We start from the raw sequence: 16,625 nt of genomic DNA, 5'->3' as shown, positions 1-16,625 counted from the left end.
ACCCACAGAGAGACAGATCCCTCCAGCCAGCGCCCTGCGGGGAGGAGGTGGTGCGGGGGCCACAGAGGGAAGGAAGAAGGAGCCACTGACGGGAGCAAAGGCAAGAGCCGGGGATGCTGGCGCTTAGGACGTGGCGAAGCGAGGCGAGTGGCGCGGGCTGAGGAGTTGCGCCCCGGAAGCCCTCCGGTGGGGCCATGTGGTCCCCGCTGCCTTCCCCCACCTCCGCGGGCAGGCGGAGGAAGAGCGGCGGCCACTGCGCCAGGAGAGAGCGAGCTCGGCGCGGGAGGAGATGACGCAAAAGGCCGCGCTCCCCCCCAAAAAGTGCTTCTCCAGGACGAAGATGGCGGCAACTTAGCCCAGGGACCAAAGATGACCGTGGCCACCGGGAGGCAAAACCCAGGCAAGCCCGCCCCGCGCGCCGGGGGAGAACGCGCCCGGCGGCACCAGCCGCCGCCGCCGCCGCCGCCGCTCACTGTCACCAGCCGCCGCCGCCGCCGCCGCCGCCGCCTCCTCCCCTTCCGCGTCCTCAGCCGCGCTCCGGGAGCCCTGCAGCAGCGCCGCGCCGGCTAGAGCGCGGGTGGGGGTGGGGGGGGGTGGGGGGGGAGGAGGGAGCGGGGAAGACGGAGACCCGGGTGCAGGCATCTGTGCCAGGGCTCTGGGCTCAGGAGGAGGAGAAGCAGCCCCGGCAGCGTTAGGAAGGAGGGAGGCAAGGCAGGCAGGGGAGCTGCTCTCCTCCAGCCGCCCGCCGGCAGCGGGGGAAGCGGCATGCAGCTGGCAGGGGGCAGCCGGCTTTTCTCAGGAGAGCGATGGAGATCTGCTATCTGACAATGCCTGGGTGAGAGGAGGGGAGGAAAAGAAGCAGCCAGCCAACCCCACCACCAGCCGCCACCACCACCACCACCACCTCCTCCTCCTCCTCCTCCTCTCTCTGCATTGTTGCTCTCATCTGCTCCACCGTACTCTGTATTGGATGGCTCTGTGGTGAGACCCAGCCGGATCCACCTGCAAAACCCAACAACATTTCAATAGGGGGAGGACGAAGAAGAAAAAGAAGAAGAAGAAGAAGAAGAAAGAAGAAGAGGAAGAAAGAGAGAGAGAGAGCGGGAGAGAGAGAGGGAGAGGGAGAGGAAGGAAGGCAAGAAAATCCCCCCCCAATCTTTTAAGTCAATGCATATTGTGGTGACACTGGCAACGGAGCCCTCACGGTGGAGTCGGCCAGGGCTGTGCGTTCCCAAAATATGACCAGGGGTGCTTGGATGTGCAGTCGGCAGTACGATGACGGCCTAAAAATCTGGTTTGCACCCCGGGAGAACGAGAAACCCTTCACTGATTCAGAGAGGGCTCAGAAATGGCGACTGTCCCTGGCATCGCTCTTGTTTTTCACAGTCCTGCTCTCTGATCACTTGTGGTTCTGTGCCGAAGCCAAACTCACCAGGACCAGAGACAAGGCGCAGCAGCAGCCCGAGCATCCGGAGCGGGAGCCACTCTCTAGCATGGGGGAGCCCTCGCTTGCGGCACAGGCGGCCCATAGACTCCTCTCCCCCTCATTACCCACCCTGCCTCCCTCCCCCAGCAGCAGCGGCGGCGGCAGCAGCAGCAAAAATAATAACAATAACAACAACAACAACAAGGCTATTTTTCTAGGGAACTCCACCAAACCTTTTTGGCGCCTGGAGACGTGTTACCCGCAGAGCTCCGCGGCTGGCCAGTGTTTCAGCGTGGAGGATGCGGACTCTGTGTGCCGGGGGAGATGGAGCCGGGAGCAGCAGGTGACCGGGAATCATCCGACTCCGGGCTGGAACTTGACGGATTTTTACCTTTCCTTTTGTAATTCCTACACCCTTTGGGAGTTGTTCGCCGGGTTGTCCAATCCGGACACTTTGAACTGCAGTCTGGATGTGGTGCTGGAGGGGGAAGGCTCCTGCCGCCAGTGCGTCCAGGCTTACCAGCGCTACGACCAGCACGCTCAGGAGAAATACGAAGAGTTTGAGGTTATGCTCCAGAAATATTTACAATCGGATGAATACTCGGTGAAATCGTGTCCTGAGGATTGTAAGGTAGGAGCCCTGCTGTGTTTTATGCTCTCTTGATGGGCCGGCTGGTTGCTTTCCCTTTTATTGTTGGTGGTGTTTTTAATTCGGGTGCTGATGGCTTTTATCAGTAGGGAGGAATTGACTCTTCTAGTGGAAACTGACAAGGAGCCCTTATTTACGCATTGCTTGCAAGGAAAAGAAGAGTGATCCTTGGTCCTCTGGGAGTGCAGAGCTGGATTTCCCCTACTCATGAATATGCGATTGGCTCAAACTCGGCTGCCTGCTTCCACAGGGCTTGGATGCGGCTTAACAGAGAGGCAGGGGTAGGGGCTGCATGCCAATTAGAAGGACCTAGTACGGCAGTGGGGTGTGAATGGGCTGTCCCTGGTTGTTGACGGGCTGGAGTGGACGTGGGAAGTTGGTTGTTCCGCGGGATCAGCGGCGTGGTTGCTTGGCGTTTGTGTAGGCGCTCGGTGGCAAAATGTATCTGTTTCGGTGCGCACCGGGGGAACTTTCTGATTGCTGTGTAAGCGATGGGGCTATGCGACGTGACTCTGTCCTAACTTTCAAGACAAGTTACTGGTTGTCTTGGGCTTTTGGGATGAATCTCAGTGAAGTCAATTGATGACATACGTCCGGTGTCTTGCTGACTTGCAAGTCCGTCTTGTCTTAGAGCTTCCAGAAGCAGGGTGCTCTCCAGAATTGCTGAAGGACAAATGTTTCGGTGATTTGGCACAGCATTATGAATACAGATGTGTTGTTCTCTTTAACATGTGCAATGTGATGGGATTCTGGGGGAATCAAGAATGGGCATTTCCTAACGTACGAATAGAGATTGTGGCAACGCGATCACGTGTAAAAAGGAAGACATTCCAGATGACTATCTATGTATGCGTATGTGTCTGTGTCTGAAGTCTGCTCTACACAATCTGTGGAGTGGGGAAGAGCTCAAGGACTAGAGTGGCTGTAAACAGACATTGCAGTGACCTTTACTAGGGAAGAAATGATGACAGAATTTCAATAAACCTCATCGTTAGTCTTTGTGTATTCCCCATGCTCATTCAGAACGATCCAAAGACAGATTATTTTTCTTCATAAGCAAACAGTGTCCCACGTTGATAGCTGTCTCTCCACTTTGCACAAGACTAGTTGGCCCAGCTCTCGAGGCGGGAAAGCGCAGGGAAAGGGGACGTGCTTGGTACTTAAAATACAGTCTGGTTTTTAAAAAATATTTCCTGAACAACCAAACCATCTACATGGCTTCTGCTCTGAACTGGCTTGCCTGAATTTTCTTGATTATCTACTGCATTGGTACCTTAACAAATCCAAACCAAATCCTGCTTTAGAAATCTGAATCAGCTGAGTACAGCAGCACATACAAGTTATCTATCTGAACAGAAGGCTTTTCTGGTGAGCATATTGAACAAGAAAACCTGATCCCACACCCGTTAGTGTCTTTTAACTTTAACAGGGCCTTCTGGAATCGTTTGATTATTAGGGTATATGCCTTACAGAATCCCATTGTGTTGAATATGGGCAGTACGAATAAAGATAGCTTATGTATACTGCCTCAAAGGACAAACATATGCATGTCCAAAAGTCCAATAACGTTATCTCATTATGTAAATAAAACCTGATGTTATCAGCAAGAAAAATATGTCTGTAGAGTTTTTCTCATTAAGTTCAATAGAAATAAAAGCAACTCACAAAGCAATTTTGGACCTGCATTTCCTGGATCATTTAACCGTATATGTATATGTAAACACACATCACATGCATTTTATACTTAGACTACAGTGTAAATATCTTTTATCTCGAAATTGGCTGATTTGGAGGCAATAGAAAATGTTTAGGTAAGGGCCACAAGTGTGAGGGCATCATTGCCATTTCAGTAACTCCTTCTCCTAGAGATTGATCTCCTGCCTTGTGCTGCCAAACGAGCATTATTTACATTATTAACATGATGTTTTAAATCATAGGCTGGTTTGATTGGACTTTTTCACCACCACATTAACAGTTGCTTTACCATATATCATATCATATGAGAAAGGGAAAATTGCATAGAATACTAATTATACAATACTGTATATTATTTCTTTTTTTTTCCCACTGGGGGTTGATGTGAATACATGTTTTGAATGAGTGTTCTGAAGAGAAATAAAAATAAAATTAATCCAGTTACATTTTAAAAAAGAAAATATCCATACTTGTACCTTTCCAGTAAGAAAAGGGGCAAAAAGGAAATACAGAGCAAATTACTAATAGTTCTTGGGTTGGGGTTGCATGCACCAGACCTGCCTGCCAGTGCTATTCTACCATGTATTGAGAATTTGTCCAACCAATCTATGTGACAAAGTGAAGACAAAACAAGAACAAAAAATTCAAGTAGTATTGTGCCTTTTGGAAGATATGACAAAGAAGTGATGTGGTCAACTATATTTTTTATGTGTGATAATTAATGATCAGATGCAAAGCCCTACTCCTGTTACACTGGCTCTTTTCTAAAAGAGTTGCTGTCCAACGTGCTGAAAGACAGAGCACAATGCTTACTGCTCACATAGTCTACATACACTGGAGATATATAACTATGTTACATGTTCTCTCCCTGAATTTATGTTTTTTAGGACGTCTTTTAGGACGTTTTCAATCTTATATATCAATGTGTGAAATCCAATCATTTAGCAGTCTTAAGCAGTCTAGCACTTCACATGATATATAGTAAGGTGATTTAGTGTACTGTATACTCAATTGTATGTACATGCAACTATAAAGTCCTACTTTTTTTTTAAATGCCCTATCTTGGGGAAATGACCTGTTTAAAAACAAAATAAATTGAAAATCCCACTTTACTATCTTGTTTTGTTCTTTATAAATACTTGATTTATTAAAAAAAAGGGAAACAGCTTTGCTAATGTACTCAAATTTGTGATAATTAAATGTCTAGATGATATTTAAGAATTATGTTAAAGGATCAACATCTAACATCTGATGAAGCAACAGAAATTTCACATCTAATCATATATAGTTGTTATACCCCATCTGACTGGTTAATGTGGTGTGCTGCTTTTTACTCTGTATGAAAAGACAATATGAAAAATAAAGAATTCACTCAATAGGCATATATAAAAAGACAGGTCAGAAGTGAAATAGGAAAATCCATTCAAGAAATTTATTTGCATTTAAGAAAGTTTTCGTATTCTGGGAGAGTAGCTACATTCTGGAGGAGAAGAGAGCATTTCATCCAGTTAACAATTTTTAGTGGATTACAAAATCAGGAAAAGTTACTATGAATACCACTCACTGTAACATTTATATTCTGCTGGACCCTCTACTCTTCCTTACCCCAGCAACCTCAAGAAACAATTGATTCATAGGTTAATAAGTGGCACTTATGACATTACTCGTTCTCTCAGGCAAATTATTATACCTTTCAATAATTATAATGTAAATCACAATTAGCAAATATTGCATGTTTTTTTTACTGTATCATTCTGAAATACCGACTTTATACTTTCAGATTTTTACCTAAAAGTAAGATTTTTATGAGTTATTGGACTTTCTTCTCTGAATGTTCTAAGGTTCATTGTATGCCTAGTAGTTTCTGGAGTTTGTTTTAGTCATGTTTTGTATTATGGCAATACCTTTGTAGTCAGAATTTTTTTGGGTTAGTATAAATTCACTTTTAGATATTCTGTTAAGCTGAATTTCATATTTAGGCTCCCAGATCTTCAAAGTAAAAGCATATTAATTAAGTAGAAAGAAATTGCTTCCTCTAACATCAGTAGATCTTGCTTTTACATGTTACACATATCTGTGCATTTAAATTTGAAGCAGATTAGAGTAGTTGCTTTAAATTCTCAAGGTTCAGACACTTATGCTTGAGTATGCCACATAAACTGCATACACAATGTATACTGGTTGGGGTTGAGCTTCTCTGTGGACTTGTTTCTGTTTTACCTTCACGTGTTATTGTTGTTGTCTCACTGTAATTCTATTCTGGTTTCAAAATATATTGATCAACTGTTGCATAAGTCTGGTGTCTTTGAACATTTTTTTGTTTGCTTTGGTAATCACACATACTAGGGATATACAAAACAAGAAGTACAACAAAGAAAAAACATTTATTTTAATGCATTTAAATATTGGGCCGGGTTCTTAGCTGGTGCAAATTAGTGTAGCTCCACTGACTTTAATAGAGTTATGCTGAGTTATAACAGTTGAGAATCTGGACCATTATTTATTTTAAACTTTGATTTTTACAAAAAAATTGCTTTTGTTTTGAAATATTAAGAAACAGATTGAAGTAATGTTTACATCTGGTGAAATTATGGTAATTGTGATTGATAATATCCATATAGTCTTGTTAACCAGGAATAACTGATACTGAATATAAATGGTATTGGGTTGATGTTAGAAGACACAGTTCCTAATAATGAGTTGTCAGCTTTCCGTCAGGGGAAATACTCAATTTCTTATTCTTAAGTCAGAAGCCTATTGCTTTTCTGGAATAGAGGAAGATTCTGGCTGCTTCTGAGTCTGAACTGGGTCAAAGCACTAAGTAGGCCATACAAATGTAAAGGTTTTTTTGAATGCTGGTTTTGGAGACAGAGAATATTTTCTGTATGGAAAGCATTTGAGCTGGAGAATATTCTTTGCAGACACATTTATTAATGCTTGTAGTTGCTGAACAAAACAGTTAGCATCTCAGAGTCAATTATTTCACTGTAAGAAACTAAAGTGTATGAAATAAGACCTTACTGCCCTTTGTCAATACTAGCTTAAATACTGTGATGTGTTATTCATGTATTTTCATGGATTGCCATAATAACATCTAATTATTCTCTTTTAATGCTAGGATACCAGAGTAGAAAAATTAGAAGATATGCCAATATTTTTACTTTCTCTGTTAAAGAAAGTGGGTCAAATCCTGCTGGAAAATCTGTCATAACATCAATGAGATGACTGAGCAAGGTCATCAGGCTTAGGCCCACAGCTCTAAAATTATTTTGTTTATTAAAATCCTTCATTGCCAAGCTCCCCACTGAAATTAGTTCAAGGAAAATGGCATGGTAGATTCAATATATTTCTTCAGTCTGGGCCTTATCCAAAGTCCAAATCAGTGGGAGCACTTCCATTACTATAATGGGCTTTGGATCAGGCCCTAGATATCCTATAGGATGATACATAAAACAAATACACTATAAAGATTAAATAATATGTAATCAGTTCAGATTTGCAATTTTAAGTCCATGCTGCTAGTAAATTTGTAAAAATAGTTGAATTCCAATGCTACTTAGTTAAAATATGGGTTCCTGAATATTATTATTATCACAAGTATTCAGTTGATCAGTGAATATAGCTGGTATGCTTCTACGCCTGGTTTTTATTTGATCATTGTGTTCAACTCTTATTAAGTAAGAGGTTATTCTAGAGCATTTTAAAATAATTAAAATTACAGTATTTCTCATTTCATTGGAAATATCATGGTTTGTATGAACCATAAGTTTACCGTAGTACTTTTTTTTTCTAAACAGAAGATGCACTGTAATTGGATTTTGGTTTAAGCTCTTTGTTAAGTAGGCACAAAAGAACAGATGAGAAATTTGAAACCAAATTTCAGGTGACGAGAACCTTTCTATTGCAAAGGTCAAATAGACCAGTATTTGACACAAAGCTACTTCGGAGTTTCAGTCACACAGCAATATTTAAAATTTAATACATTGGGGAGTGATTCTTAAAATTAATCACTAAGAGTGAAGTCTTATGATTTGGCACTGGTGGACAGTATCTAGTATAAAAGGCAATTGTAAAAATTGAATTATAAAGTTGATATTTAAAAAAAACCTCTGGAAATATAGTGTGTATTTTTAAAACTTCTTTAAAGATGAATAACATATTATTTTGCAGGAAATTATGATCAGTTTGTTTGCTCTGAGGTAAAATTATTTTCATGCTGTACAGTTTAAAATACATCATGTAATTTAGATAACTTCACAAATTGATGTTTGTGCATATTTCTTTGCTGAACTGAATGTAAGAAGTTAAACCAAAAGCGTAATTTTTCCCCCTGGAAATTAGTTTGTGGATTTGACATGTGGCAGAAGTCAATACCTCTATTATAGTTCATTATGGCTTTCTTGTAATTAAGGCCCTGGTCCTGCCTCCGTTTAAGTCAATGGCAACACTCCCATTTGCACCAATGAGTTTTGGACTGATCCCTAATGTCTTGATTCAGAAACTACTTAAGTACATGCCCAATCTTAAGTACATAACTAGTGCCAATCAAGTCAATAAGATTATTCACATGCTTAAACTTAAGTATTTACTCAAGTGCTTTGCTATTCCAGGGACAGAGTGCTCAGTAGCTTGTAGATCAACCCCTTAAAGAACAAATTTCCCATGACCATAATTCTACCCTAAAGACTGGATTAGCGGCAGCTGCCATTACACATGTGGGGATCTTAGAGCCATATAGGGTATGTTTATGCTATGTTTTAAAACGCGTGGCAATAAGTCTCAGAGCCTGGGCCTAAAGACTTGAGCTCGCAGGGGCTCATGTTATGGTACTAAAAACAGCAGTGTAACTGTTTGGGTCCAGACTGGAGCTCAGAATCTGAAACCCTCACTTCTCCCTGGGCTTCAAAGCCTGGGCTCCATCCTGAGCCCAAATGTCTACAGAGCTGTTTTTAGTACCATAGCATGAGCCCAAGTCTGTAGGTCCATGTTCTGAGACTCATTGCCACAGGTTTTAAAACACAATGTAGACATACACATAGTGGAAGGTCTCATTGCTCTGCCTTCAAGCCTCCATTCCACACTGGTTCATTTGGATCTTCCTTGTACAGTTTGCAGGCGATGCAGAAGACTCTTTCCTTCATCCCCATTTCCTATTAGGAAAAAGTCATCAGGAAGTTAAATACAGTTCTATCGTTTATAATGCCTGAAGCTCACCTGGTCTTTACTTAGTCCAACAAACTCACACAGAGATTGGTGCATGTTTTGCTCCATGCTGGTCTGAGTAAGGATTGCCTAAAAGAGCAAAAAACATACACACATTGTATTCTTTAGTATGACTAATACACCTCAGAAAACAAAAAGTGACAGTAGTATTAAAATTAGGTTTGTGGGTGTTGTGTAGAAATGCTAATTCTAATGCAGATTGAGTGGGTTTGGTTATGCATGCTGGTACTTGGTGCTGTTCTGCACCAGCATGGTGATATCACCAGGTTCATGGGACCTGCACACAGTCTCATGGGAGAATTAGAGGTGTGTTTTAGAGATATGAATGGGAGTAAATGCATTAGATTATGTGATTGCATCCGTGTTAAATGGGATGAGGGTGGTCTACCTTTTTTTGTTGTTGTTGTTAAGGACTCTGCAATAGTATTTGTTTCTGACTCTTACAAAAGCAAATCTTGTGAGAGCAGGGTGTAAAAGAATGGTGGTCTGGTTGTTTCCCTCCTTATAAAATATTCTGAGAGTGTGTGTGTGTATGTGTTGGGGAAGGAGGTGGATGGATTCCAACAGCTTTCATCTTCTTCTTCTCTCAGATCATGCAAGAGGGAAACTCCAAACCCAGCTATAATCCCCTACAACCCTCTTCATTCAGTATACAGATCTGCTCCCAGTGTATACTCAGAGGCACAACTGCTTGTTTCAGTGAATAACATATGGTTTTACTACATTTTAGTCTTGTAAAAACTGTAGAGCCATCATAGCCAAGAAAGCAAGTGAGCTTTAGCTTGCTAAATTCCAATCATAGGGTCAGGTTAACTGCTTGAAAGCACGAAAAGGCAATGGAGTTGCACTGCTGTCACTGAGGGCATGTTTTAGCCTGCAAAAAACGTGTTTTTTCATGATGAAGATGTGTGAGATGGAAGGAACTTAGCTTGATGTTTGGAATTCTGGTTGAGTTACTTGTAAGCACAGCATGTGATATATGGAAGTCCTGGATCATTCATGTGGGATCTGCACTTGGAAGGGTCTCCCCAAGGATGTTCCCCAGCTCATGCCCAAATCTGGGGTTCAGCTGATTCTGTGATATCATTGACCCCTCTAGATTCTGCAGAGCTCTCTGTGGGTGTCTGGACTGTGGGAAAGATGAAGATTGGGTGGGCAAGAGAAGATGTGGACAGGCCAGGGGTGAAGCTGGGGGGATGAACATTATCTGCCCTTCCAGTCTCATGGAGATGTTTTGGAAAAGAAAATATATTACTAGTATTATCAATTGTGCTAAGCTCCATCTGCAGAAGTTTCAGGGACAGCTGCAGCTGGGAGGAACCTGGGTCCAATGAAACTACGTTGCCAGGGAGCCAGAGATGGGGGCAGGCAGGTGCCAATGAGACAGTTCAGGAACTTCACATGAATGTCATGGCCTCCTGAAGATCTTTGAGGATGTCTTTTTTCAGGATGCTGCAGGATGGGGGCAAATATCCTCCCGTCCCTGGTAGGATGATGCAGAGAGAGATTCTTAGGGGATTTCTTCCCTGTGGTGGTAAAACTTAGGAGATGAGATGATCTGAACTGAACTTATTAAGAGGCAATATAAATGGGATGAGATTTCCAAAAGTGCTGTGCTTTTTGAAGTCAATGAGAGGTTTTCCATTGTCATTAATGGGATCATATCTAGGGCAAAGTTGAGGGCCACTTTTGCAATGAAGTAGTGAATTTTTCAAATGTATCTAGTGAAAAATTTAAAGAAGCAGCATTTTAAAAAATAGGTTATTTTGGTATTGCTTGAATATAAGAAGTTCTATGGTCTTCAGGCAAATCAGAAGCATTTTCTCGGGGAATGAGTGTAATTCCAGTAGTTATAAAAATATCTTGAATGAGTCCTGAATGTATATTTATTTCTGGATGGTCCTTATTTCTGCACAGTGGATTATAAATTGACTTTATTTGCCTGAGTACAACTTGCAGATGCCACTGACAGCCTGGCTGGAGGGTGGCTGAAGGAATGTCTAGAACAACACAAATGACGTGTTGTGATCGGTGCTCTCTCTGTCGGGGCTGATAGAACTATTGATCAAGGTGACAAGGTGACAACATGCATATGGAATCTATAGCATGTCAAGCTACTTCATCTTTGTGGAGTATTGTCATTGCAATGAATCCTTTCATTACATGTTCAACGTATTAGCAATCAAAACCATAAGGAAATTTCTCATGAAAGAAAAAAAATAGTCTGTGATAAGTAGCTGATAATGTTTCTCACTTTGTCAGTTATTCTTTTAGGGAAAAAAACAGACGTGTTTTAGAATTTATTGTGCATTTCTGATCATTTTTCTACTTTGGTTAACATGCTTTTAATTTGTCAAGAGTTACACTTATGGGAGATACTAGCCCGTTTCATCACATTTAAATTTGTATCATTATGCATCCACTTAGGAATATAGTTTTGATTTAAGGTTTTATTATATAAAGAAGATTTTGAACAACTCTAATATGTATTAAAGCAAATTAGAAAAGTTAATTATATTATCTCTCAGATTAACATGCTACAGTAATTGAGTTCTGAATACAAAATCATAAACAACCAACATTTCTAAATGTATTATTACAAATTATTTTCATTAGGTGAGAACCCTTCTGAGGCATATCAATATATTTATACAAGTGACAGATTAGAAATTAGCAAGATTTTACTGGGATTTGCATTAAAGTAAAGTTTAGTTTGTAACAACAACAAAAGAAAAAACAAAGTAAATGGAGGATTCTTTTCAAATGTCACATTCCGGCTTTTATTCACATTGTGTATTATTGTAGAATAGATACCGCATGTACATGAATCCTGAAAATTTACTCAGCAAAAAGTGAATGGAAATCTCACTTGAGTACCATTAACGTTTTTATCAGATATGATGTTTTTTTCATAATAGGCTTCTATACAGAAATGTGTTGTGAATAATAAGAACACCTTATTTAGTCACAGTTGCAATAAAAATGCTTCTATATTAAGAGATTTGTAACTGAGCTGTAAAAGGAAATCACTCCAGTCTGAAACTTGGTGTAGAAGCACTCAGACTGGGAGTAGAATTCTTTACAATAGATAAATGAAAATAGCTCTTTCATGTTCAAGATACCAGAGCAGAAAAAGAAACACAGAAATTGTCTGTGCCAATAACTTTTTTGAGCTCCTGCAATTTAAACAGCTTTTTGCATTACAGTTGGAAATGTGCAGAAAACTAGGTTTTGATGTGGACTAAAACCTTTGGTGATTTTCAGAGGAAATTACTTTCTCAATACAGAGTAACTTTGTTTTGTCAAATTATCTGGCTAGAGTCTGTTACGATCTTAGTGTTCAAGGCTATATTCTTTGTGTACCTAAATTGGGTGCAGGTTTGGGTCCCATTTGTGTAAAAAAAAAAAGGGGGGGGGATGTTATAGTCTAAAGTACGCTGAGCTGAAGATTTGCCACGGACTTCCAAGGAAGCAGGACTGAGCCTCTGGCTATGATCAGTCCATAACTCATCCTATAGAGGTTGTGGGTTTGCTCCAGTAGCTTGTCCACATGAAGAGCTTCCAATGAAGTAAAGGAAGCTTCACTGGGTGGAATTGCTGTAGGATTGTTGCTATAAGGAGAGATCCATTATTCTGAGACTACTTAGAGAGGGCCATATTTTCAGCAAGTTCCAACTATATTTAATACTTTTGTCTATTTAAGTGAGATCCTTAACACAATATACTTTAATCTTAGATATAGACATCTAATGTTTTTAGTGTCATATCAGGGATTCTAAATGTTATTTTGTCTACCTTAAACTCATTTTATTTCTAATGATATTCCCTCTAGTACTGCAATTAGCCAACAGACATTGATTAATTTATCCTCACTGTCTAGAATACTGGTTTGAATACTGGTTAGAATACTGGTTTGTTTTAATGTCAAAGACAAAAAGTTAACATTGTCTCCCTGATATTAGAAGTTGGAAAGTAATAAAAAAATCATCTAAATCTCCCTGTGCATTTTGTTATTAAAACAAATGATCAAGTTCATCTAATACATTTTCATAGAATATCCAGGTTGGAAGGGACCTCAGGAGGTCATCTAGTCCAACCCCTTACTCAAAGCAGGACCAATCCCCAATTTTTGCCCCAGATCCCTAAATGGCCCCTTCAAGGTTTGAACTCACAACTCTGGGTTTAGCCGGCCAATGCTCAAACCACTGAGCTATCCGATCCAGAGACAAATATTCAAAATATGGCCACCAGATCATCTCGAGGCTATTGCTGATCAAACATCTGCATAAGAGCAAAAACACCTAATTTTTTTTCTTTGCTTATTTGATGTAGACATGCCAGTGAATGAGGACAAGCACCAGGATGGATTTTTAGCTGCAGGCTGCAATTTTAGTAAAGTTAACACTGGGGAGAGGTGCTACCATCATGCATCCTGCCCATTGTTCATCCTGCCCATCGTCCATACTCTCAACTACCAGGCCTTTTAAGTGGTTCCAGTGTAGGGGCTACACAGGTTCCTACCATAAAACCCATAACACAGAGTAGACTTTTCTCAGTCTATCCCTAGGACTCAGCTCTCTCTTCTGAGTTCTATCATCTCCACCTCTGCACAGGGGAGAGAGGGTACTAAAAGGTGTGTGTGCCGGGGGGGGAGGGGAGAACTCTGGTATGCAAAGGACATAAAGGTCTTCCCCTATCCCATGAGCATAATGCCTATCAGTAAAATCCCAGGTCTTTTACCACAGTCTTATGGAGAAGCTTTGTTGTGCATTCAGACAGAACAGAAATGGGCAACCTCTGATCCTAGATGAAAGTTTTCTTGCAGGTGTCGCCGCATAGTACCTGCCAGAGTTTGGCGTGGTATTATAAAGATGTAGAAATTTATGAATAAAACACATTTAAAAATATTGGGCCAAACTATTCTCTCAAACCCATTTGTGTGATCGGGTAAGTGTATTGCATACAAATCTATCTGTGACCAATAGGAATTTTAAATGATGCTTTATTTTCACCCAAATAGATATGGTCTGATTCTCCTCTACGGTAAATCAGGAGTGAGTTCATTTAAATCAATGGCATTATTCCAGAATACATGTGATGAGAGAGCAGAATTAGGCCCATGTGGATTAAAACTCCAAAATGTGAAATGCAGAGGATAAATTTTATTCAGATTACTGAATTTGCTAGAAAAGGGGAAGCACAAAATTATGTTTAAAATGCCCAGTTTCCTGTACTTGACTGATTATATTAATTTGCTGTTGATGTTAGACTAGTGCTGTTTCTATTCTTTGTTGCTGTGTTTGGTCTTGATCCTATTCTCCTATTGTATTGATTTTTCATACCATGGCAAAATACGATGCACTTAATTTGTTAAAGCTATGAAAGGAAAAATTACTGAGAGACAGCTCAGCAGAATTAATTTGCCTCTTCCAAACAACAGTATAGGTCATTCACAAGTGTTGTAAGGGCTGATACTAGTTAATACAGAGTAACTCCATCAACGTCTAGATTTACACTGATGCATCTGAGTTCGGAATCTAACAGAGCTGGCTGAAAAACAGAATTTCTGCTCCAATTGAAATTAAAACATTTCACAATTTGTTTTCATGCTGAATGGGAATGAAAAGCAAAAGTTTGAAATTACACATGGAAATTCTGAAAATTTTTGATTCAGAAACATTGAAACGTGAAGTCAAAACATTATGTTTCAATAATATCAAAAGGTTTTATTCTGATAATGGTTAAACATTATAATGTAATATACATTAAACAAATTATATTATTTTAAATATAATATGTACTATTACAATTGATATAATATAAAAACAAAAATAATCAAAATTATAGTCAAAACATAACATTTTTACCTTCTTGAAATGAAATGTTTCAACATCATCAGAATATGAAATGATTCATTTAGACTTTTTATTATAAAAAAATTCATCATGTTGCTGTAAAATGTATTGATGTGATCAAAACTGCATTTTCAGATGGAAAATGATTCAAAATGTCACCTGCTCTAATAAATAGTATCAGAATATGATTGGCAGATCAGACTCACAGGGTTGTCAATATTTCAGATAATGAATGCTTCGGGAAGTTTTTCTTATTCATGCAAAACAGAATAAGGTGGTTATATGTTAACTGCTCCAAGTGCAATAGATGATGTATCTTAAAGAATTACTTTAATGGATTGACTTATGAACACTTTTAACTAATAAAAGGTCAGACAAGACATTTTTCTGGTACATTTTTATTGTTTTTTTAGGGAGATGGCTCAAGTTATGGCAAGATTTTTTTAAGACTGTCATCAAGGGCTGATTCTGTCTTACAGCTATTTTAAGCAGAGCTTGTATACACAATAGAAAGGCGACATTTTAAACATTAATTCCCAGATAAATAAATGAGTTGTGGTGGAGTTAAAATGGAGCTTATGTCAGTAACCTAAAGGTAAAATTCGTACAAGAAAGTTTCAGTTAGCAAAATCAATGAGGAGAGAGCCAGGAAAAGTCAAAGTTAAGAGCATTCTTACTCAAAACACAAACTTTGCAAGTATAAAAATTTGCAGTTAAGGAATCAAAACAACCTTATCTCTGCCCCCTTGACTATTTCAATTCCCTTCTTTATTCCTTTTATAGCTACTTTCTATGATGTAATTTTATTTGGACCAAGGACTTTTTCTAAAGACGTTAAGAAGTCCCCAGCTATTCTTGCAGGTGGAGTAGTAAAAATATGCACTACAGATTACTGGTTTATAAATGAGGCTTGGATCATTGGTTGGCACATGAAATTATAAGGCCAGATCATATAAAGTGCTGCGTACCTTCAGTACCTAACATGATAGGGCCCATTAATGGGGACTCAGGAACAATTATCCTGAATATGCTATTTACCTAACCAGGAATTTGTAAGTAAGATTTTTTTTCCCCTATGGAGTGTGTAGGATGTAAAGAAGCCTGGAATTGGCACAACAAGTGTAATTAAGAACAAGGCCTTCTAGTTGTTATGGTACCCAAAGAAAGTGACGTTCTTTGTTAGGGATGGATAGGCTGAGTTTTTTAAAATTTTCTCAGGGCGCTTTACATGGGAGGAGTTAAGTTATTTTGGATACCTTAAGTGTGAATTTTCATACTTTCAGATGTTTGGGTTTAAACTGAATTTGGAATTTTCCTGCTTGCTCAGGTTCTTTTTTAATTATTAAAAATTTCTTATAAGAATTTTCAGCCTTAAATTGCTGAATGTATCCTGTGAATCTTAACCTCACATTAATGACTTTTTTGGTCTAAATTTTCTTAGTTTTCCATAGAGTCCTAACATGACACTGAGCAAAGAATGGAGCTTTGGGCTGGGGAGGGGTGGAGAGTGGGAGAGGAAAGATGTGGCATTCTCTCTTTCCTTTAGAATTCTTGAAGTCTGTAGAGGAGAATCATGCCTCTTGAAGTTCCTAGGAGACATCTAGAACTCCCTGTGAACCTATTAACTCACCACGAGGGGCCCCAGTTCCCTTCACCTCACAAACTCAAGAGCCTTTCAGATCCCACCACTCTACATTGCTTGCAAATGTCAGGAGGCTTGTTGGGACCCCCAAACCCCTCCCCCTCACAAGCCTTAATGTAAACTATACAGTTAAAA

At 39.9% G+C, this 16,625-nt stretch overlaps 1 protein-coding gene across 2 annotated transcripts in view; it reads left to right on the top strand.

Annotated features, from left to right (window-relative positions):
* The first annotated feature begins 625 nt into the window (after positions 1–625).
* NALF1 (NALCN channel auxiliary factor 1) overlaps positions 626–16,625 on the top strand; it is a 793,889-nt gene continuing 777,889 nt past the window's right edge. For both annotated transcript variants that reach the window (XM_073349409.1, XM_073349417.1), the window contains exon 1: positions 626–2,057. In XM_073349409.1, coding sequence (XP_073205510.1) covers positions 1,239–2,057 — 819 coding nt within the window. In that variant the 5' untranslated portion in view covers positions 626–1,238. The remainder of the gene's footprint in view (positions 2,058–16,625) is intronic.

The sequence above is a fragment of the Lepidochelys kempii genome, chromosome 1 (genome assembly GCF_965140265.1).
Source record: "Lepidochelys kempii isolate rLepKem1 chromosome 1, rLepKem1.hap2, whole genome shotgun sequence".
Classification (NCBI taxonomy): Eukaryota; Metazoa; Chordata; order Testudines; family Cheloniidae; genus Lepidochelys; species Lepidochelys kempii.
This window is presented reverse-complemented; position numbering and strand designations above follow the sequence as displayed.